At 48.9% G+C, this 24,857-nt stretch overlaps 1 protein-coding gene across 3 annotated transcripts in view; it reads left to right on the top strand.

The window, feature by feature from the left end:
* Nucleotides 1-24,857, top strand: part of LOC135054473 (zinc finger protein 420-like) — an 89,848-nt gene that overhangs the window by 42,704 nt on the left and 22,287 nt on the right. For all 3 annotated transcript variants that reach the window (XM_063957570.1, XM_063957569.1, XM_063957568.1), the window contains 3 exons: nucleotides 4,351-4,428; nucleotides 4,547-4,644; nucleotides 20,312-21,335. In XM_063957570.1, coding sequence (XP_063813640.1) covers nucleotides 4,395-4,428; nucleotides 4,547-4,644; nucleotides 20,312-21,335 — 1,156 coding nt within the window. In that variant the 5' untranslated portion in view covers nucleotides 4,351-4,394. The remainder of the gene's footprint in view (nucleotides 1-4,350; nucleotides 4,429-4,546; nucleotides 4,645-20,311; nucleotides 21,336-24,857) is intronic.

The following is a 24,857-nucleotide window of genomic DNA, read 5'->3' on the forward strand; positions in this document are numbered from 1 at the left end:
TCGATTCCTGCATTTCCTGCAAACAGGAGTGTCTATGGGCCTAAAATTAGGATCCATTAATTTTCAGATTTCGGCCCTGACGATTTTCTTCCAGAAAGAACTGGCTTCAGTTCCTGAAGTTCAGACGTTTGTTAAGGGGGTGCTGCATATACAGCCTCCTTTTGTGCCTCCAGTGGCACCTTGGGATATCAATGTAGTTTTGGGGTTCCTAAAATCACATTGGTTTGAACCGCTTAAATCTGTGGATTTGAAATATCTCACATGGAAAGTGGTCATGCTATTGGCCCTGGCTTCGGCCAGGCGCGTGTCAAAATTGGTGGCTTTATCTTATAAAAGCCCTTACCTGATTTTTCATACGGACAGGGCAGAATTGAGGACTCGTCCACAATTTCTCCCTAAGGTGGTTTCAGCGTTTCACCTGAACCAGCCTATTGTGGTACCTGCGGCTACTAGGGACTTGGAGGACTCCAAGTTGCTGGACGTTGTCAGGGCCCTGAAAATATATGTTTCCAGGACGGCGGGAGTCAGAAAATCTGACTCCCTGTTTATCCTGTATGCACCCAACAAGCTGGGTGCTCCTGCTTCTAAGCAGACTATTGCTCGTTGGATTTGTAGTACAATTCAGCTTGCACATTCTGTGGCAGGCCTGCCACAGCCAAAATCTGTAAAAGCCCATTCCACAAGGAAGGTGGGCTCATCTTGGGCGGCTGCCCGAGGGGTCTCGGCTTTACAACTTTGCCGAGCAGCTACTTGGTCAGGGGCAAACACGTTTGCTAAATTCTACAAATTTGATACCCTGGCTGAGGAGGACCTGGAGTTCTCTCATTCGGTGCTGCAGAGTCATCCGCACTCTCCCGCCCGTTTGGGAGCTTTGGTATAATCCCCATGGTCCTTACGGAGTTCCCAGCATCCACTAGGACGTCAGAGAAAATAAGAATTTACTTACCGATAATTCTATTTCTCGTAGTCCGTAGTGGATGCTGGGCGCCCATCCCAAGTGCGGATTGTCTCCAATACTTGTACATAGTTATTGTTAACTAAATCGGGTTATTGTTGTTGTGAGCCATCTTTCCAGAGGCTCCTCTGTTATCATGCTGTTAACTGGGTTCAGATCACAAGTTGTACGGTGTGATTGGTGTGGCTGGTATGAGTCTTACCCGGGATTCAAAATCCTTCCTTATTGTGTACGCTCGTCCAGGCACAGTATCCTAACTGAGGCTTGGAGGAGGGTCATAGGGGAGGAGCCAGTGCACACCAGGTAGTCCTAAAGCTTTACTTTTGTGCCCAGTCTCCTGCGGAGCCGCTATTCCCCATGGTCCTTACGGAGTTCCCAGCATCCACTACGGACTACGAGAAATAGAATTATCGGTAAGTAAATTCTTATTTTTTCATATACTTTATTCAATCAAAACTCTGGTTTAAACGTAAGTATGACAGGAAAGGCTCTGCCTCACCCGACCGCACGTCACAGGAGAGGTGACTGCTGTTAATTACACATTATACGGTAACACCAGGGGATGTGTCTGGGTGATTAAAGGAGAGGTGACTTCTGGGAATGGGTATATTATACAGTAACGCCAGGGGATGTGTCTGGGTGATGACTGGAGAGGTGACTGCTGGAAATGGGACATTATACAGTAACACCAGGGGGATGTGTCTGGGTGATGACTGGAGAGGTGACTGCTGGGAATGGGACATTATACAGTAACACCAGTGGATGTGTCTGGGTGATGACTGGAGAGGTGACTGCTGGGAATGGGGCATTATACAGTAACACAAGGGGACGTGTCTGGGTGATGACTGGAGAGGTGACTGCTGGGAATGGGACATTATACAGTAACACCAGTGGATGTGTCTGGGTGATGACTGGAGAGGTGACTGCTGGGAATGGGGCATTATACAGTAACACCAGGGGATGTGTCTGGGTGATTAAAGGAGAGGTGACTTCTGGGAATGGGTATATTATACAGTAACGCCAGGGGATGTGTCTGGGTGATGACTGGAGAGGTGACTGCTGGAAATGGGACATTATACAGTAACACCAGGGGGATGTGTCTGGGTGATGACTGGAGAGGTGACTGCTGGGAATGGGACATTATACAGTAACACCAGGGGACGTGTCTGGGAGATGACTGGAGAGGTGACTGCTGGGAATTGCACAATATACGGTAACACCAGGGGATGTGTCTGGGTGATTACAGGAGAGGTGACTGCTGGTAATTGCACATTATATAGTAACACCAGGGGATGTGTCTGGGTGATGACTGGAGAAGTGACTGCTGGAAATGGGACATTATACAGTAACACCAGGGGATGTGTCTGGGTGATGACTGGAGAGGTGACTGCTGGGAATGGGACATTATACAGTAACACCAGTGGATGTGTCTGGGTGATGACTGGAGAGGTGACTGCTGGGAATGGGGCATTATACAGTAACACAAGGGGACGTGTCTGGGTGATGACTGGAGAGGTGACTGCTGGGAATGGGACATTATACAGTAACACCAGTGGATGTGTCTGGGTGATGACTGGAGAGGTGACTGCTGGGAATGGGGCATTATACAGTAACACCAGGGGATGTGTCTGGGTGATTAAAGGAGAGGTGACTTCTGGGAATGGGTATATTATACAGTAACGCCAGGGGATGTGTCTGGGTGATGACTGGAGAGGTGACTGCTGGAAATGGGACATTATACAGTAACACCAGGGGGATGTGTCTGGGTGATGACTGGAGAGGTGACTGCTGGGAATGGGACATTATACAGTAACACCAGGGGACGTGTCTGGGAGATGACTGGAGAGGTGACTGCTGGGAATTGCACAATATACGGTAACACCAGGGGATGTGTCTGGGTGATTACAGGAGAGGTGACTGCTGGTAATTGCACATTATATAGTAACACCAGGGGATGTGTCTGGGTGATGACTGGAGAGGTGACTGCTGGGAATGGGACATTATACAGTAACACCAGGGGATGTGTCTGGGTGATGACTGGAGAAGTTACTGCTGGGAATGGGACATTATACAGTAACACCAGGGGACGTGTCTGGGTGATGACTGGAGAGGTGACTGCTGGGAATGAGGCATTATACAGTAACACCAGGGGATGTGTCTGGGTGATGACTGGAGAGGTGACTGCTGGGAATGGGGTATTATACAGTAACACCAGGGGATGTGTCTGGGTGATGACTGGAGAGGTGACTGCTGGGAATGGGGTATTATACAGTAACACCAGGGGATGTGTCTGGGTGATGACTGGAGAGGTGACTGCTGGGAATGGGGTATTATACAGTAACACCAGGGGATGTGTCTGGGTGATGACTGGAGAGGTGACTGCTGGGAATGGGGTATTATACAGTAACACCAGGGGATGTGTCTGGGTGATGACTGGAGAGGTGCAGGGACGTGCAGTGAGCTAAATGGCTCAGGAGGCACCAGCTAACCCCAGAGCCAGATTTACATACACTATATGAGCCAAAGGGTACATCTGGGTATTATACACAGGTGCAGCAGTATAAACTCCTGGAAATTTGGTGATTTTTGATCAGAGATGTATGGAAAAGATAGACAGGTGAGGCACTGCCTCGCCTACCATAGACTTTTTACTCCAGAGTTTTGGCTATAAAAATTATTAGAATAATGCAAAGGAGATATTTCAAACAAATTATTAGTATTTTTCATATACTTTATTCAGTCAAATCTCTGGTTTAAACGTAAGTATGACAGGAAAGGCTCTGCCTCACCCGACCGCACGTCACAGGAGAGGTGACTGCTGTTAATTACACATTATACGGTAACACCAGGGGATGTGTCTGGGTGATTACAGGAGAGGTGACTTCTGGGAATGGGTATATTATACAGTAACACCAGGGGATGTGTCTGGGTGATGACTGGAGAGGTGACTGCTGGGAATGGGGCATTATACAGTAACACCAGGGGATGTGTCTGGGTGATTGTAGAGGTGACTGCTGGGAATGGGGCATTATACAGTAACACCAGGAAATGTGTCTGGGTGATGGCTGGAGAGGTGACTGCTGGGAATGGGACATTATACAGTAACACCGGGGGATGTGTCTGGGTGATGACTGGAGAGGTGACTGCTGGGAATGGGGCATTATACAGTAACACCGGGGGATGTGTCTGGGTGATGACTGGAGAGGTGACTGCTGGGAATGGGGCATTATACAGTAACACCAGGGGATGTGTCTGGGTGATGACTGGAGAGGTGACTGCTGGGAATGGGGCATTATACAGTAACACCAGGGGACGTGTCTGGGTGATGACTGTATCACTGTGTGTGTCAGGTTCCTATAAGGTGTCACGATGTCACTGTCTATGTCTCCATGCAGGAGGAGGACTATATAGAGGAACACAGGGTCTGTACAAGGACGTGATGATGGAGAATCACCGGCCCCTCACATCACTGGGTAAGAGGAGACTGTCATGTATTGTACAGGGGAGAGCAGGTATGGGGGCCCCTATATACACACATCACCTGATAATCACATATATACACTGTACTCAGTCACTGTTTGTCTCCTACAGATGGACCCAGTAACAGAGATACCCCGGAGAGATGTCCCCGTCCTCTGTATTCCCAGGATTGTACAGAGGAGAATCACAGGATCCCACAGGAGGATCAGGTAGGTGGGATTTAGGGTCTCCCCAATGTACAAAAGTGACTGTCACTATATGATCTGTAGAGAAGCTGTGAGTCTTATACACTGATGTTATACTGAATAATCTCACTGTATGCAAATGTCAATATAGTGGTGTTTGTTTCGCATACGTCCTAGAGGATACTTCGGTCCACTTCATGACTATGGGGTATAGACGGTTCCGCAGGAGACATGGGCACTTTAAGACTTTTCAAGGGTGTGAACTGGCTCCTCCCTCTATGCCCCTTCTCCGGACCTCCGTTTTAGAAATGTGCCCAGGCAGACTGGATGCACTCTGAGGAGCTCTACTGAGTAAATAAATTTACCTCATAAATGCTGAGGAGAGATGCGCAATTGCGGGGGCGGGGCTTCCTCCTCAGTCAGCCAGCACACTGCTCAGCGCCATTTTCTCTCTCTCCTCAGGCTGCAGAGACGACGCTGGTCCTCCACTACTGAATACAAGTATCAGGGTGCAAAACGGGGGGCACAGTGAAATTGGTGCTTTATAGTGTGTATTTACATCATAAAAAGTGCTGCATGTGAGTGGGCATTTTGTGTTTTCACAGACATTGTGTTACTGGCGCTGGGGTTGTGAACTGGCTGCTCCTATCTGTGTCCCTCTGACAGATTTTACTGTGGGTCTGTCTCCTATAAGCCCCGGAGTGTCTGTGGTGTGGTTGTACACGAGTGTGACTTGTCTGAGGTAGGGAGCTCTCCCCTGAGGGAGCCATTTTAGGGACCCAGAGTTGTAATGTGGTGGCGCTGCCGGCACACCATGAGCCTGAATGGGTGAAAGAATTACGTGATCGTGTGCATCATATCAGTAAGAGATTGGATAAGTCTGAGTCTCATGCAGAGAGCTGGAGAAAATCAGTGGAAGATGTGACTTTTTTATGGTTCTGCCTTTTCATCCACAAGGGACCCCTCTGGGTCACATAAGAGACCATTTGCTCAAATAATACATACTGATACGGACACGGAGTCTGATCCCTGTGTCGATGATAGTGATTCCAGGGGGAATAGATCCTAATTTGGCAAAAAGCATTCAATACACAATTGTTGCTATAAAAGTTATGGAAGCCCCTCCTGTACCTCAGAAGACGGCTTAGTTTTATAAAGAAAAGAAAATTAATGTAACTTTCTCTATCGTCCTAGTGGATGCTGGGGTTCCTGAAAGGACCATGGGGAATAGCGGCTCCGCAGGAGACAGGGCACAAAAAGTAAAGCTTTTCCAGATCAGGTGGTGTGCACTGGCTCCTCCCCCTATGACCCTCCTCCAGACTCCAGTTAGATTTTTGTGCCCGGCCGAGAAGGGTGCAATTCTAGGTGGCTCTCATAAAGAGCTGCTTAGAGAAGTTTAGCTTAGGTTTTTTATTTTACAGTGATTCCTGCTGGCAACAGGATCACTGCAACGAGGGACAGAGGGGAGAAGAAGTGAACTCACCTGCGTGCAGGATGGATTGGCTTCTTGGCTACTGGACATGAAGCTCCAGAGGGACGATCACAGGTACAGCCTGGATAGTCACCGGAGCCGCGCCGCCGGCCCCCTCGCAGATGCTGAAGCAAGAAGAGGTCCAGAATCGGCGGCTGAAGACTCCTGCAGTCTTCTAAAGGTAGCGCACAGCACTGCAGCTGTGCGCCATTTTCCTCTCAGCACACTTCACACGGCAGTCACTGAGGGTGCAGGGCGCTGGGGGGGGGCGCCCTGGGAGGCAAATGTAAACCTATATAAGGCTAAAAATACCTCACATATAGCCCCCAGAGGCTATATGGAGATATTTAACCCCTGCCTAAATACAATAAATAGCGGGAGACGAGCCCGCCGAAAAAGGGGCGGGGCCTATCTCCTCAGCACACAGCGCCATTTTCTCTCACAGAAAGGCTGGAGAGAAGGCTCCCAGGCTCTCCCCTGCACTGCACTACAGAAACAGGGTTTAAACAGAGAGGGGGGGCACTAAATTGGCGATATAAATATATTAAAGATGCTATAAGGGAGAAACACTTATATAAGGTTGTCCCTATGTAATTATAGCGTTTTTTTGGTGTGTGCTGGCAAACTCTCCCTCTGTCTCTCCAAAGGGCTAGTGGGGTCCTGTCCTCTGTCAGAGCATTCCCGGTGTGTGTGTGCTGTGTGTCGGTACGTGTGTGTCGACATGTATGAGGACGATGTTGGAGGAGGCGGAGCAATTGCCTATGATGGTGATGTCACTCTCTAGGGAGTCGACACCGGTATGGATGGCTTATTTAGGGAATTACGTGAGAATGTCAACACGCTGCAAGGTCGGTTGACGACATGAGACGGCCGACAAACAATTAGTACCGGTCCAGGCGTCTCAGAAACACCGTCAGGGGCTTTAAAAACGCCCATTTACCTCAGTCGGTCGACACAGACACAGACACCGACACTGAATCCAGTGTCGACGGTGAATAAACAAACGTATTCCTTATTAGGGCCACACGTTAAGGGCAATGAAGGAGGTGTTACATATTTCTGATACTACAAGTACCACAAAAAAGGGTATTATGTGGGAGTGAAAACTACCTGTAGTTTTTCCTGAATCAGATAAAATAAAATGAAGTGTGTGATGATGCGTGGGTTTACCCCGATAGCAAATATTGGCGTTATACCCTTTCCCGCCAGAAGTTAGGGCGCGTTGGGAAACACCCCTTAGGGTGAATAAGGCGCTCACACGCTTATCAAGTGGCGTTACCGTCTCCAGATACGGCCGCCCTCAAGGAGCCAGCTGATAGGCAGCTGGAAAAATATCCTAAAAAGTATATACACACATAAGGTGGTTATACTGCGACCAGCGATCGCCATCAGCCTGGAGATGCAGTGCTGGGTTGGCTTGGTCGGTTTCCCTGACTGAAAATATTTGATTGATATAGAGCATTTAATAGGATGCATTATATATTTATGTATGCGAGATGCACAGAGGGATATGTGCACTCTGGCATCAAGATAAGTGCGTTGTCCATACCTCCCAGAAGATGTCATGGACACGACAGTGGTCAGGTGATACAGATCCCATACGGCACGTGGAAGTATGGCCGTATAAAGGGAAAGAGTTATTTGGGGTCGGTCCAACGGACCTGGGGACCACGGCAACAGCTGGGAAATCCAACCTTTTTACCCCAAGTTACATCTCAGCAGAAAAAGACACCGTCTTTTCAGCATAAATCCTTCCGTTCCCATAAGGGCAAGCGGGCAAAAGGCCAGTCATATCTGCCCAGACATAGAGGAAAGGGAAGTAGACTGCAGCAGACAGCCACTTCCCAGGAAAGGAAGCCCTCCACCGCGTCTGCCAAGTCCCCAGCATGACGCTGGGGCCGTGTAAGCGGACTCAGGTTAGGTGGGGGTGTAGTCTCAAGAGTCTCAACGCGCAGTGGGATCACTCGCAAGTTGACCCCTGGATCGTACTAGTATTATCCCAGGGGTACAGATTGGAGAGTCGAGACATCTTTTCCTCGCAGGTTCCTGAAGTCTGCGTTACCAATGGCTCCCTCCGACAGGGAGGCAGTATTGGAAACAATTCACAAGCTGTATTTCCAGCAGGTGATAATCAAAGTACCCCTCCTACAACAAGGAAAAGGGTATTAGTATTCCACACTATATTGTGGTACTGAAGCCAGACGGCTTGGTGAGACATAGTCTAAATCTAAAATCTTTGAACACTTACATAAAGGTTCAAATCAAGATGGAGTCACTCAGAGCAGTGATAGCGAACCGGAAAGAAGGGGACTATATGGTGTCCCTGGACATCAAGGATTACCTCCATGTCCAAATTTGCCCTTCTCAACAAGGGTACATCGGGTTCGTGATACAGAACTGTCAATATCAGTTTCAAAAGTTGCCGTTGAATTATCCACGGCACCCCGGGCCTTTACCAAGGTAATGGCCGAAAAGATGATTCTCTTCAAAGAAAAGGGCATCTTAATTATCCCTTACTTGGACGATATCCTGAAAGGGGCAAGTTCCAGAGAACAGTTGGAGGTCGGAAAAGAACTATCTAAAGTAGTTCTACGATAGCACGAGTGGATTCTAAATATTCCAAAAATCGCAGCTGTTTTTCCGATGATACGTCTGCTGTTCCTAGGAATGATTCTGGGCATAGTCCAGAAAAAGGTATTTCTCCTGGAGGGGAAAGCCAGGGAGTTATCCGACCTAGTCAGAAACCTCCTAAAACCAGGCCAAGTATCAGTGCATTAATGCACAGGAGGCCTGGGAAAAATGGTGGCTTCTTACGAAGCGATTCCATTCGGCAGATCTCACGCAAAACTTTTTCAGGGAGATTTGCTGGACGAATGGTCCGGATCGCATCTTCAGATGCATCAGCGTATAACCCTGTCTCCAAGGACAAGGGTGTTTTTTCTGTGGGGGCTGCAGAGTGCTCATCTTCTAGAGGGCAGCACATTCAGCTTTCAGGACTGTGTTCTGGTGACCACAGATGCCAGCCTGAGGGGCTGGGGAGCAGCCACACAGGGAAGAAATTTCCAAGGAGGTGTGGTCAAGTCTGGAGATTTCTCTCCACATGAATATACTGGAGCTAAGGGCAAGTTACACTGCTCTGAGCCTAGGAAGACCTCTGCTTCAAAGTCAACCGGTGCTGATCCAGTAGGACATCATCATGGCAGTCGCCCACGTAAACAGACGGGGCGGCACAAGAAGCAGGAGGGCAATGACTGCAAGGATTCTTCGCTGGGCGAAAGATCATGTGATAACACTGTCAGCAGTGTTCATTCCGGGAGTGGACGACTGGGAAGATTTCCTCAGCATGAATGAATTCCACCCGGAAAAGTGTGAACTTCATCTGGAAGTTTCCACATGATTGTAAACCATTGGGAAAGACCAAAGGTGGTTATGCTGGCGTCCCACATAAGCGCCAGGTCTAGAGACCCTCAGGCAATAGCTGGGACGCTCTGGTAACACCGTGGGTGTACCAGTCGGTGTATGTGTTCCCTCCTCTGTTTTTCATACCCAGTGTATGGAAAATGATAGGAAGAAGAGGAGTAAGAACTATACTCGTGGCTCCGGTTTGGCCAAGAAGGACTTGGTACCCGGAACTTCAAGAGATACTAGGAAGGATCTTGATTCAGCAAGAATCATGTCTGTTCCAAGACTTACCGCAGCTGCGTTGACGCCAGGGCGGGGGAACGCCGGATCCTAAGGGAAAAAGGCATTCCGGAAGAGGTCATCCCTACCATGGTCAGAGCCAGGAAGGAGGTGACCGCACAACATTATCACCGCTTAGGTGAAAATATATGTTCCATAGTGTGAGGCCAGGAAGGCTCCACGGAAGAATTTCAACTAGGTTAATTCCTACATTTCCTGCAAACAGGAGTGTCTATGGGCCTAAAATTGGGGTCCATTAAGGTTCAAAATTTCGGCCTGTCGATTTTCTTCCAGAAAGAAAGTGGCTTCAGTTACTGAAGTCCAGAAGTTTGTTAAGGGAGTACTACAACCCCCTTCGATGTCTCCAGTGACACTGGGCGATCTCAATGTAGTTTTGGGATTCCTAAAATCACATTGTTTTAAACAACTCAAATCTGTGGATTTGTTATATCTCACATGGTAAGTGACCATGTTGTTGGTCCTGGCCTCGGCCAGGTGAGTGTCAGAATTGGCGGCTGTGTCTCACAAAGCCATATCTGATTGTCCATTCGGACAGAGCAAAGCTGCGGACTCGTCCCCAGTTTCTCCTTAAGGTGGTGTCAGCGTTTCACCTGAACCAGCTTATTGTGGTACCTGCGGTTACTAGGGACTTGGAGGACTCCAAGTTGCTGGATGTTGTCAGGGCCCTGAAAATATAGTTTCCAGGTCGGCTGGAGTCAGGAAATCTGACTTGCTGTTTATCCTGTATGTACCCAACAAGCTGGGTGCTCCTGCTTCTAAGCAGTCGATTGCTCGTTGGATTTGTAGCACAATTCAACTTGCACATTCTGTGGCAGGCATGCCACAGCCTAAATCTGTTAAGGCCCATTCCACAAGGAAGGTGGGCTCATCTTGGGCGGCTGCCCGAGGGGTCTCGGCATTACAACTCTGCCGAGCAGCTACGTGGTCGGGGGAGAACACGTTTGTAAATTTCTACAAATATGATACCCTGGCAAAAGAGGACATGGAATTCTCTCATTCGGTGCTGCAGAGTCATCCGCACTCTCCCGCCCGTTTTGGGAGCTTTGGTATAATCCCCATGGTCCTTTCAGGAACCCCAGCATCCACTAGGACGATAGAGAAAATAAGAATTTGCTTACCGATAATTCTATTTCTCGGAGTCCGTAGTGGATGCTGGGCGCCCATCCCAAGTGCGGATTATCTGCAATACTTGTACATAGTTATTGCTAACTAATTCGGTGAGCCATCTTTCAGAGGCTCCTCTGTTATCATACTGTTAACTGGGTTCAGATCACAGGTTGTACAGTGTGATTGGTGTGGCTGGTATGAGTCTTACCAGGGATTCAAAATCCTCCCTTATTGTGTACGCTCGTCCGGGCACAGTACCTAACTGGAGTCTGGAGGAGGGTCATAGGGGGAGGAGCCAGTGCACACCACCTGATCTGGAAAAGCTTTACTTTTTGTGCCCTGTCTCCTGCGGAGCCGCTATTCCCCATGGTCCTTTCAGGAACCCCAGCATCCACTACGGACTCCGAGAAATAGAATTATCGGTAAGCAAATTCTTATTTTCTCTCTTTCTCAGGAGCTAAATACTCTATTTGGGTGAGTTTGGGTAAACCCTGAAAAGAAATTTCAGATTCCCAAAAAGATTCAGGTTGCTTATCCTTTCCCGGCAGAGGACAGGAAAAGATGGGAGTCACCCCCCCCCCACCCCCCCCCCCCCCCACCCCCCCACCCCCGTGTTAGACAGTACCCTGTCAAGGTTATCTAAAAGGTGATTCTCCCTGCGCCTGGGACGGATTCACTAATGGAGCCGGCAGACTGCAAGTTGGAGACTGCGTTAAAATCTATTTATGTGGCCAATGGTACGCTGCTCAGGCCCACCATTGCATTGCGCAATCAGGATCAGGTCATTGTCACAGCAAGGAGAAGAGTTTTATTCAAGCCTCTTCGTAGTTCCAAAGACGGACGGCTCGGTCAGACCAAATTTAAACCTGAAAAATCTGAATCTCTACCTGAAAAGGTTCAAGTGAAGATGGAATCTCTGAGAGCAGTGATTTACAGTCTGGAGGAAGGGGACTTCATGGTGTCAGTAGACATTACATGTTCCCATTTATCCTCCTCACCAAGCTTATCTGAGATTCGCAGTACAGGATTGCCGTTACCAGTTCTAGATGTTGCCGTTTGGACTCTCCACGGCACCGAGGGTATTCACCAAGGTGATGGCAGAGATGATGGTCCTCCTTCGACAACAAGGCGTCAATATAATTCCTTAACTGGACGATCTCCTGATAAAAGCGAGACCCAGGGAACGGTTGGTGCAGAACATTGCACTCTACCTGTCAATACTCCAACAACACGGTTGGATCATAAATTTTCTAAAGTCGCAATTGGACGACGACAAGATTGTCCTTTCTGAGCATAATACTGGACACAGACATACAGAGGGTATTTCTTCCAGTAGAAAAGGCTCTGGAAATCCAGAGAATGGTCAAACATATTCTAAAACTATCAATGCTTTCGGTTGTTGGGGAAAATGGTAGCAGCCTACGAGGCCATACAGTTTGGCCGATTCCATGCCAGAGTATTCCAGTGGGACCTGTTGGACAAGTGGTCCGGGTCCCACCTACACATGCACCGGAAAATAATCCTGTCCTCCAAAGCCAGGATTTTGCTCCTGTGGGGGTTACACAGTTCTCACCTGCTAGAGGGACGCAGGTGCGGGATTCAGGACTGGGTCCTAGTAACCACGGATGGAAATCTCCGAGGCTGGGGAGCTGTCACACAGGGGGAAAGTTTCCAAGGAAAACGATCAAGTCAGGAAACCTGCCTTCACATAAACGTGCTGGAATTGAGAGCCATTTACAACGGCCTTCTACAAGCGGTACATCTTCTTCAAGCTCAACCCGTGCAGATCCAGTCGAACAATGTAACAGCATTCACGTACATAAACCGTCAAGGCGGAACGAAAAGCAGAGCGGCAATGGCAGAGGTGACAAAGATCCTCCTCTGGGCAGAAAGACATGCAAGAGCTCTGTCAGCAAGTTTCATTGTGGGAGTCGACAACTGAGAAGCAGACTTCCTCAGCAGACACGATCTCCATCCAGGAGAGTGGGGCCTCCACCAAGAAGTCTTCGCAGAGGTGACAAGTCTTTAGGGAATTCCTCAAGTAGACATGATGGCATCTCGTCTCAACAAGAAGCTTCAGAGATATTGTTCCAGGTCGAGAGACCCTCAAGCAATAGCAGTGGATGCACTGGTGACCCAGTGGGTGTTTCGGTCGATATATGTCTTCCCTCCATTTCCAATAATATCAAAAGTTCTCAAAATCATAAGAAGAACAAGGGTTCGAGCAATCCTCATTGCACCAGACTGGCCAGGGAGGGCTTGGTATCCAGATCTTCAGGAGTTCCTTTTCCTCTTCGCAAGGACCTGCTGTAGCTGGGGCCGTGCGTGTATAAAGGCTTACTGCGGCTACGTTTGATGGCAGGGCTGTTGACCACCGGATCCTAGCCCGAAAGGGTATTCCCAAAGGAGTCATCCCCACTCTTATTCAGGCCAGGAAAGGAGTAACGTCTAAACATTACCACCGTATTTGGAGAAAATATGTATCTTGGTGTGAATCCAAGAAGGCTCCTACGGAAGAGTTGAGTTAGGATGTTTTCTCCATTTTCTGCAGGCTGGTGTGGATGCGGGCCTTAGATTGGTGTCAATCAAAGTCCAGATTTCGGCTTTATCAGTTTTCTTTCAAAAACAATTGGCCTCCCTTCCAGAAGTTCAGACGTTCGTGAAAGGGGTTCTGCACATCCAGCCTCCATTTGTGCCTCCTGTGGCACCATGGGACCTTACTGTGGTATTGAAGTTCCTTCAATCAAATTGGTTTGAACCTCTACAGGAGATAGAGTTGAAGTTTCTCACTTGGAAAGTGGTGATGCTTTTGGCCTTGGCATTCGCAACGTGGGTGTCTGAGTTGGGGGCCTTGTCTCACAAGAGCCCTTACCTGATCTCCCATGAAGATAGGGCAGAGTTGAGAACTCGCCAGCAATTTCTTCCAAAGGTGGCTTTCTTCTTTCCACATAAACCAACCTATTGTGGTGCCAGTAGTTACTGACACGTTCACTGAGTCAAAGTCTCTAGATGTGGTTAGAGCTTTGAAGATTTATGTCGCTAGAACAGCTAGGTTATGGAAAACAGAGACTCTGTTGTTCCTGTATGCTCCCAACAAGATAGGGGTCCTGCTTCTAAGCAGACTTTTGCGCGCTGGACCAGAGGAACGATTCAGCACGCTCATTCCACGGCAGGATTCCCGATACCGATGTCGGTAAATGCCCATTCTACTAGGTGGGCTCGTCCTGGGCGGCTGCCCGGGGGGTCTCGACATTACAACATTGCCAAGCGGATACTTGGTTAGGGTCAAACACGTTTGCTAAAATGTACAAGTTTGATACCTTGGCCGATGAGGACCTCAAGTTTGGTCAATCGGTGCTGCAGGGTCATCCGCACTCTCCCGCCCGTACTGGAACTTTGGTATAACCCCATGGTACTGAAGTGGACCCCAGCATCCTCTAGGACGTATGAGAAAGTAGGATTTTAATACCTACCAGTAAATCCTTTTCTCCTAGTCCGTAGAGGATGCTGGTCACCCGACCCAGTGCGTACTTTACCTGCAGTTGTTAATTTTGTAGTTACACAATAAGTCACCATTAACTTAAAAGTAAATCCTTTCCTCGAAATGTCCGTCTCCCTGGGCACAGTTCCTATACTGAGGTCTGGAGGAGGGGCATAGAGGGAGGAGCCAGTTCACACCATTTGAAAAGTCTTAAAGTGCCCATGGCTCCTGCAGAACCGTCTATACCCCTTGGTACCGAAGTGGACCCCAGCATCCTCTACGGACTAGGAGAAAAGGATTTACCGGTAGGTATTAAAATCCTATTTTTAGTTCGTCCTAGAGGATGCTGGGGACACCAAAAGAACCAAGGGGTATAGACGGGATCCGCAGGAGACATGGGCACTTTAAGACTTTCAAAGGGGCGTGACCTGGCTCCTCCCTTTATATCCCACCCCAGACTCAGTTTTAGAATTGTGCCCAGGCAGACTGGATGCACTCGGGGAGCGCTACTGAGTTTCTCTGAAAAGACTTTATGTTAGGTTTTTATTTTCAGGGAGCACTGCTGGCAGCAGCCTCCCTGCTTCGTGGGACTGAGGGGAGAGAAGTTAGACCCAATTCTGATGAGTTACAGGGCTCTGCTTCTGCTGACGGGATGCTTCCTGCACTTGAAGGGAGATGAACGGCGGGTACGCTCGGATGCTCGCTTCCACAGCCTGCCGTCACCCCCTTTCAGAGCCAGAAGTCAGAAGACAGGTGAGTAGAAGAAGAAGACTTCTCTTCACACTGACGGCATTCGGAGGTACCGCACAGCGAGGAAAGCACAGTGCGCGCCATGCTCCCACACAGACACCACCGCTGGGTGCAGGGCGTGGGGGGGGCCGCGCCCTGGGGAGCATATACCTCACTATACGGGCCAGAGGGGACATTAAGTGCCTGGGGCACTGTCCTAACCCCCGCCAGGATAAATAAATTACTAAATAAAGCAAGACAGTAGCGCGCCATTACGGGGGCGGGGCTTCGTGCTCACTATACTCTGCGCCATTTCCTCCCTCCTCAAGCCGCAACCACGCTGGTCCTTTCTCCTGCTTAGCAAGTACCAGGGGGCTAAAAAACAAGGGGGGGGGGCACATTTATTAATATATATAACAGTGCTGCAGCTCTCAGGCACTCACGGGTGTTTACAGACCTGTGATTTAGCGCTGGGGTGTGAGCTGGCTATTTCCCTCTGTTCTCTACAGGCTTATATTTGTGTATCTGTCCCCTATAGGCGACATGTCTGAGGCAGATTATTCCTCTCAGGGGGATAATATGTTAGGGACACCAAGTATTATGGGGGTGGCCCTGTCGGCACCGCCGATTGCTGATTGGTTGACTACTTTGAATGCTAATGTCTCCCTTTTTAATCAGAAGTTTGAACAGACGGAATCTCAAAACCTAGCGTGGAAGAGATCTGTGGAGGACGCTTTATTGCAGGCCCAAGACCCCTCAGGGTCGCACAAACGTGGTAGTGACCAGTTAGTTGACACAGGCACCGACACGGACTCTGATACCAATGTCGACTATGCTGATTCTAGATTAGATCCAAAATTAGCAAAGAGTATTCAGTATATGATTGTTGCAGTGAAGGACATTTTACATGTCACAGAGGAGCCTATTACTCCTGAAACAAGGTTCCTTATGTATAAAGAAAAGAAGCGGTTCGTTATATTCCCACTTTCTTTTGAACTGAACGCTCTCTTTGATAAAATCTGGGAATGCCCTGATAAGAAATTTCAGGTTCCTAAACGGATCACGGTGGCGTACCCCTTTCCCCTTGCTGATAGGGAAAAATGGGAGACTGCCCCCACAGTAGACAAAGCCCTAGCGCGCTTATCTAAACAGGTAGCTCTCCCGGCCTCTCAGTCAAAGGACCTTAAAGAACCGTCCGATCATAAGCAGGAGGCTACCGTAAAAGCTATTTACACAACCACAGGTACACAGCTAAGGCCTATCATTGCCTCAGCGTGGGTAAGTAGCGCTATTGAAAAGTGGGCAGACAGTTTATCTTCTGACTTAGATACGCTTGATAAAGATAGCATCCTAGTGACGCTTGGTTATATCAGAGACGCGGCTGCGTACTTAAAGGAGACTGCAAGAGATTCTGGCCTTCTGTGTGCTAAAGCCAATGCTATGTCGGTAGCAGCTAGGCGAGCGCTTTGGACTCACCAGTGGAATGCTGATGCTGACTCCAAGAGAAATATGGAGTCTCTTCCTTACAAAGGTGGTGAGCTATTTGGGGAAGGCCTGACTGATCTGGTGTCTACGGCCACTGTGGGTATGTCGTCTTTTCTGCCTTATGTTCCTACGCAACAAAAGAAGACACCCCACTATCAAATGCAGTCCTTTCGGCCCAATAAACATAGGAGAGGCCGTGGTAATTCCCTCCTTGCTACCAGAGGTATGGAAAGAGGTAAGAGAACACCCGCCTCCTCGGGTTCCCAGGAGCAGAAGTCCTCCCCGGCTTCTGCCACTTCCACCGCATGACGCCAGGTCTCCCCAACAGGAGACCACGCCGGTGGGGGCACGTCTAAAGCTCTTCAGTCAGGTCTGGGCTCGCTCGGGCCTCGACCCTTGGGTTTTGCAAATTGTGTCCCAAGTGTACAAACTGGAGTTTCAAGACGTTCCCCCTCGACGGTTTTTCAAATCAACCTTACCAGTTTCGCTTCCAGACAGGGCTCTCGTCTGTGGAGCGATACAAAAATACTGTCACAATCAGGTGATGGTCCCGGTCCCCCTGGCACAACAGGGGGAAGGGGTTTTATTCAAGCCTGTTTGTGGTACCGAAGCCGTATGGCTTGGTCAGACCTATCCTAAATCTAAAATCTCTCAATTTCTACCTGAAGAAATTCAAATTCAAGAGGGAGTCTCTCAGAGCGGTGATCTCCAGTCTAGAGGAGGGAGACTTTATGGTGTCATTGGACATAAAGGATGCATACCTACATGTCCCCATCTATCCCCCTCATCAAAGTTACCTAAGATTTGCAATCCAGGACTGTCATTACCAATTTCAGACGTTGCCGTTTGGCCTGTCCACGGCTCCGAGGATTTTCACCAAAGTGATGGTGGAAATGATGGTTCTCCTTCGCAAGCAAGGAGTCACAATTATCCCGTACTTGGACGATCTCCTGATAAAAGTGAGATCCCAGGACCGGTTGCTACAGGATAATTCACTGTCCCTGGCGATCCTTCAACAGCATGGTTGACTCCTAAACTTGCCAAAATCACAGTCGGTCCTGACGACGCGGTTGGCGTTCTTGGGTATGATACTGGACACGGACCAGCAGCGAGTGTTCCTTCCCATGGAGAAAGCTCTGGAAATTCAGAGTTTGCTATAACTCATCCTGAAACCAGCAACGGTCTCTATCCATCGGTGCATTCGGTTGCTGGGATAAAAGGTGGCGGCATACGAGGCCCTCCAGTTTGGGAGGTTCCATGCCAGAGTATTTCAGTTGGACAAGTGGGCAGGGTCTCACCTTCATATGCACCGGAGAATAGTTTTGTCTCCACACACCAGAATATCACTCCTAAATGGCTCCAAAGCTCTCACCTCTTGGAGGGACGCAGGTTCGGGATCCAGGACTGGATCCTAGTAACCACGGATGCAAGTCTCCAAGGTTGGGGAGCAGTCACACAGGGGGAAAACTTCCAAGGAAGATGGCCAAATCAGGAAACTTATCTTCACATAAACGTTCTGTAGTTGAGGGCCATTTACAACGGCCTTCTACAAGCGAAACGTATTCTTCAAAATCTGCCTGTCCTAATCCAATCGGACAATGTCACGGCTGTAGCGTACATAAACCGACAGGGCGGTACAAAAAGCAGAGCAGCAATGGCAGAAACCACAAAGATTCTCCGCTGGGCGGAAAAACACACAGCCGCTCTGTCGGCCGTGTTCCTTCCAGGAGTGGACAACTGGGAAGCAGACTTCCTCAGCAGACACGATCTCCATCCAGGGGAGTGGGGCCTCCACCAAGAGGTCTTCACACAAATGACAAGTCTTTGGGGGGGTTCCCCATATAGACATGATGGCATCTCTCCTCAACAAGAAACTTCTGAGGTATTGTTCCAGGTCCAGGGACCCTCAGGCTGCGGCAGTGGATGCACTGGCGACACCATGGGTGTTTCCGTTGGTGTACATATTCCCTCCGCTTCCTCTCATACCAAAGGTTCTGAGGATCTTGAAAAGAAGAAAGGTTCCAGCACTCCTTGTGGTTCCAGACTGGCCAAGGAGAATTTGGTACCCGGATCTTCGGGCATTACTAATAGAAGAGGCTTGGTCTCTTCCTCTTCGCGAGGACCTGCTACAGCAGGGGCCGTTCATCTATCACGACTTACAGCGGCTACGTTTGATGGTATGGCGATTGAACGCCAGATTTTAGCTAAAAAGGGTATTCCCGATAAAGTCATACCTACCCTGATCCTTGCTAGGAAGGGTGTAACGTCGAAGCACTATCACCGTATTTGGAGGAAATATATTTCCTGGTGCGAGTCCAAGAAAGGTCCAGTGGCGAAATTTGACCTTGGACGTTTTCTCCATTTTCTACAAAATGGAGTTGATGCGGGCCTGAAATTAGGCTCCATAAAGGTGCAGATTTCTGCATTGTCAATTTTCTTTCAGAAACAGTTGGCCTCACTTCCTGAGGTCCAGACTTTTGTAAAAGGGGTGTTGCACATTCAACCTCCCTTTGTGCCTCCCGTGGCACCTTGGGACCTTAACGTGGTGTTAACGTTCCTTCAATCACATTGGTACGCAAGTTGGAGTTGAAATTCCTCACTTGGAAAGTGGTCATTTTATCCGCTAGGCAGGTGTCTGAGTTGGCGGCCTTGTCTCACAAGAGCCCTTATTTGATTTTCCATGAGGATAGAGCAGAATTGAGGACTCGGCAACAATTCCTGCCAAAGGTGGTTTCCTCTTTTCATATCAACCAGCCTATTGTGATGACAGTGGCTACTGGCTGTTTGGCTGAGTCTAGGTCTCTGGATGTGCTCAGAGCCTTGAAGATTTATGTCGCCAGGACGGCTCCTATTAGGAAAACAGAGGCTCTGTTGGTCCTATATGCTCCCAATAAGATTGGGTGTCCTGCTTCTAAGCATACCATTGCCCGCTGGATATGTCAAACTATTCAGCGGGCTCATTTTTTACGGCAGGATTGCCTAATTCGGTTAAGGCCCACTCCACTAGGAAATTGGGCTCATCCTGGGCGGCTGCCCGGGGTGTCTCAGCTTTACAGCTTTGCCGAGCTGCTACTTGGTGGGGTCAAACACGTTTGCTAAGTTTTACAAGTTTGATACCTTGGCCGATGAGGACCTTAAGTTTGGTAATTCGGTGCTGCAGAGTCATCTGCACTCTCCCGCCCGCTATAGAGCTTTGGTATAACCCATTGTTTATTTTGGTGTTCCCCGCATCCTCTAGGATGAAATAGAGAATAGGATTTTAATACCTACCGGTAAATCCTTTTCTATGAGTCCGTAGAGGATGCTGGGCGCCCGTCCCAGTGCGTATTGTATCTGCAGTTTAGTTTTGGTTGCACACAGGTTGTGTTGGAGTTCTTCAGCTAGTCGCTGAACTTTTTTGGTTCATGTATGTTGACGTGTTCAGTTGAATGCCATGTTATACGGCAAGTTTATGGCGTGAGCTGGTATTATGCTCACCTTGTTGTTGTAAATTCCTTTCCTCGAAATGTCCGTCTCTCTGGGCACAGTTCCAAACTGAGTCTGGACAGGGATATAGAGGGAGGAGCCAGGTCACACCCCTTTGAAAGTTTTAAAGTGCCAATGTCTCCTGCGGATCCCATCTATACCCCTTAGTTCTTTTGGTGTCCCCAGCATCCTCTATGGACTCATAGAAAAGGATTTACCGGTAGGTATTAAAATCCTATTTTTTTTTTTAGGTAGAACGTCTATCTGATATTAAAACAGAAGATACAGAGGGAGAAGAAGAGACGTATGTGACTGATATAAAGGCAGAAGATATAGAGGGAGAAGAAGAGACGTATGTGACTGATATAAAGGCAGAAGATATAGAGGGAGAAGAAGAGACGGCTGTGATTGATATAAAGGCAGAAGATATAGAGGGACAAGAAGCGACGTATGTGGCTGATATAAAGGCAGAAGATATAGAGGGAGAAGAAGAGATGTATGTGACTGATATAAAGGCAGAAGATATAGAGGGAGAAGAAGAGACGTATGTGACTGATATTAAAACAGAAGATACAGAGGGAGAAGAAGAGACATATGTGACTGATATAAAGGCAGAAGATATAGAGGGAGAAGAAGCGAAGTATGTGACTGATATAAAGGCAGAAGATATAGAGGGAGAAAAAGAGACATATGTGACTGATATAAAGGCAGAAGATATAGAGGGAGAAGAAGCGAAGTATGTGACTGATATAAAGGCAGATGATATAGAGGGAGAAGAAGAGACGTATGTGACTGATATGAAGGCAGATGATATAGAGGAAGAAGAAGCGAAGTATGTGACTGATATAAAGGAAGAAGATATAGGCAGAGAAGAAGAGACGTATGTGACTGATATGAAGGCAGAAGATATAGAGGGAGAAGAAGAGACGTATGTGACTGATATAAAGGCAGACGATATAGAGGGAGAAGAAGAGACGTATGTGACTGATATGAAGGCAGAAGATATAGAGGAAGAAGAAGCGAAGTATGTGACTGATATAAAGGCAGATGATATAGAGGGAGAAGAAGAGACGTATGTGACTGATATAAAGGAAGAAGATATAGGCAGAGAAGAAGAGACGTATGTGACTGATATGAAGGCAGAAGATATAGAGGGAGAAGAAGAGACGTATGTGACTGTTATAAAGGCAGAAGATACAGAGGGAGGAGAAGAGATGCATGTGAGAGGTGATCAGCAGTGTAAGGAGGAGGAGATCCCTACTGATATCAGCACAGGTGAGTAATAAACAATTATTACAGAAAAGAGTCATATATTCTCCTTGCTCAGTCACTACAGCAATCTCTTATCCTACACCCTCCTCTGTCAGTACAAACTAATGAGGAATATGTATTTCCCAGTGGGAAGTCAGGAGCCATCAGCCCCTATTATACTCCTGCTCTCCCCCTCACATCATGTCACTGTGTGTTACCAGCCCAGAGATCTGACCAGTCTCCTCCCCACACTCTTTGGTGTATCTCATATATCAGGAGCCATCAGCCCCTATTATACTCCTGCTCTCCCCCTCACATCATGTCACTGTGTTACCAGCCCAGAGATCTGACCAGTATCCTCCCCACACTCTCTGGTGTATCTCATACATCAGGAGCCATCAGCCCCTATTATACTCCTGCTCTCCCCCTCACATCATGTCACTGTGTGTTACCAGCCCAGAGATCTGAGTTTCCTCCCCACACTCTCTGGTGTATCTCATACATCAGGAGCCATCAGCCCCTATTATACTCCTGCTCTCCCCCTCACATCATGTCACTGTGTGTCACCAGCCCAGAGATCTGACCAGTCTCCTCCCCACACTCTCTGGTGTATCTCCTACATCAGGAGCCATCAGCCCCTATTATACTCCTGCTCCCCCCCTCACATCATGTCACTGTGTGTCACCAGCCCAGAAATCTGACCAGTCTCCTCCCCACACTCTCTGGTGTATCTCATACATCAGGAGCCATCAGCCCCTATTATACTCCTGCTCTCCCCCTCACATCATGTCACTGTGTGTTACCAGCCCAGAGATCTGACCAGTCTCCTCCCCACACTATCTGGTGTATCTCAAACATCAGGAGCCATCAGCCCCTATTATACTCCTGCTCTCCCCCTCACATCATGTCACTGTCTGTTACCAGCCCAGAGATCTGACCAGTCTCCTCCCCACACTCTCTGGTGTATCTCATACATCAGGAGCCATCAGCCCCTATTATACTCCTGCTCCCTGCTTACATCATGTCACTATGTGTTACCAGCCCAGAGATCTGACCAGTCTCCTCCCCACACTATCTGGTGTATCTCAAACATCAGGAGCCATCAGCCCCTATTATACTCCTGCTCTCCCCCTCACATCATGTCACTGTGTGATACCAGCCCAGAGATCTGACCAGTCTCCTCCCCACACTCTCTGGTGTATCTCATACATCAGGAGCCATCAGCCCCTATTATACTCCTGCTCTCCTCTCACATCATGTCACTGTGTGTTACCAGCCCAGAGATCTGACCAGTCTCCTCCCCACACTCTCTGGTGTATCTCATACATCAGGAGCCATCAGCCCCTATTATACTCCTGCTCTCATCACATCATGTCACTGTGTGTCTCCAGCAGCCATACTGTGTGCTAGCATTACCTCTGCCTATGGTATTACATGCCCTGAGAGTGTCTCTATTAGCACACGCCGGTCTGTATTTAAACGACTTTTCTCTTACGTTCTAGAGGATGCTGGGGTCCATATTAGTACCATGGGGCATAGACGGGCCCACCAGAAGCAACCGGCACCGCAAGAGTCCAACAGTGTGGGCTGACTCCTCCCTCCACGCCCCCCCACCAGACCCAGTTTAGAAAATGTGCCCGGAGGAGTCGGTCACAGCTAGGGGAGCTCTACTGAGCTTCTTTAGTAAAAGTTTTTTTAGATTTTATTTTTTTACAGGGAGGTTGCTGGCAACAACCTCCCTGCATCGAGGGACTGAGGGGAGGAGAAGTGTCCGCCCTGCGGGGTCTGAGCCACTGTCTCCACTGACTGGACACTGAGCTCCAGAGGGGATAGATCGCTCCCAGCCGCAGGGGAACGCTCGCCCCAGCAGCATGCCGCCAACCCCTTACAGAGCTGAAAAGTCATCGGCCCCTGGCAAGCGTGGAGCCGATGTGAAGATGGCGGCAACAGGGTAGGGAGCGCAGTAATAACTGCGCTCCGGGGCTCAGCAGCACTTGGTGCGGCGTTGTGTGGGACGCCCTGAGCCGACGCCTACACCCTATACTGGCCACACAGCCTGTCGGTGTCCCTGGATCTCAGCCAGCACCAAAAATCCTTTGGCCAGTATAATCTTCAGGTGCGGGAAGACAGCGCCATTACGGGGGCAGAGCTTCTCAGAGCGGACCCAGCAGCGTTCAGCGCCATTTTCCTGTCTGCATCCACGCTGCCTGTGAAGAGCAGTCCCTCCAGAGCAACTCCAGCTATCTGTACGGTAGAAGGGGGGGAGGCTGTATATAGGCAGGGTCACCTATTAATGGACACAGTCAGCGCTGGTTTGGGGTCTCCCTATACCTGTGATGCGCTGTGTGTGGGTTGGCTCCAATCTCTGCGTCTCTCTGCCATTCTTGGGGGGGAAGGGGGAACTGTCTTCCCTTTACCCTGTGTGTATGTGGGGTGTGTGGGGTGTACAAGCAGCCATGTCTAGAGACTCTGTCTCATATGCTGCAGAGGATTTATCTTCTCAGGAAGATCCCATTCCATGTAATTAGGATTGCACTGTTGTAGCGCAGAACCCAGCTAGGGAACCGGAGTGGTTAGCCTCTCTTAGGGGGACTATTTCTCAGATTTCTGACCGTGTTGCTAGGACTGAAACTGCCACTCAGGTATTACAGTCCTCGATGGCTGTATGGCCCGGTCCTGTTCCCTCAGGATGTGTTGAATATTGCTGACACAACCCCTGAGCAGGTTGAGGAGGCCTTTTTCACGGATAGTAAGAAAGAGACCCACTCACCTTCCCTGCATCTAAGGAATTAAATGCTATCTTTGAAAAATCCTGTGAAAACCCGGAGAAAAAATTCCAGATCCCTAAAAGGGTTCTGGTTGCTTTTCCCTTCCCGGAGGATGATAGAAAAAAAAATGGGATACCCCACCTATAGTTGACGCGTCTGTCTCCATGCTGTCAAAGCAGGTGGTCTTACCTATCCCGGGATCCACCGCGTTGAAAGACCCAGCAGATTGCTAGGTTGATGCTACGCTCAAATCCATTTACACGGCTACGGGGGTGATACTGCGGCCCACTGTTGCCTGTGCATGGATTTGAAAAGCAATAGCAAAGTGGTCAATCACTCTGCAGGAGGACTTGACTATGATGGATAAAGGTGACGTTGATTTGTTTTTACGTAACATACAAGATTCTGCAGGGTTCCTGGTAGAATCCATGAAGGATCTGGGTTCCATGGCTGCGGGGATCTCCGCCATGTCCGTCTCGGCTCACAGGGGTCTCTGGCTGCGCCAGTGGTCTGTGGACGCGGAATCCAGGAAAAGTGTGGAGAACCTACCCTATACAGGTCAGGCTCTTTTTGGGGAGGCGCTGGATGCGTGGATTGCCACGGCTACCGCGGGTAAGTCTCCTTTTCTTCCCTCAGCTGCACTGCACCGGCTACGAAGAAACCTTACGTCACAGTCCTTTCGACCCGCTAGTACTAGAAAGAACAAAGCCTCTCACACCTTCTTTAGAGGTGGTCGAGCCAAATCCAAGAAACCTGCACCTGCAGGTTCCCAGGACCA

The sequence above is a fragment of the Pseudophryne corroboree genome, chromosome 3 (assembly GCF_028390025.1).
Source record: "Pseudophryne corroboree isolate aPseCor3 chromosome 3, aPseCor3.hap2, whole genome shotgun sequence".
Taxonomy (NCBI): Eukaryota; Metazoa; Chordata; class Amphibia; order Anura; family Myobatrachidae; genus Pseudophryne; species Pseudophryne corroboree.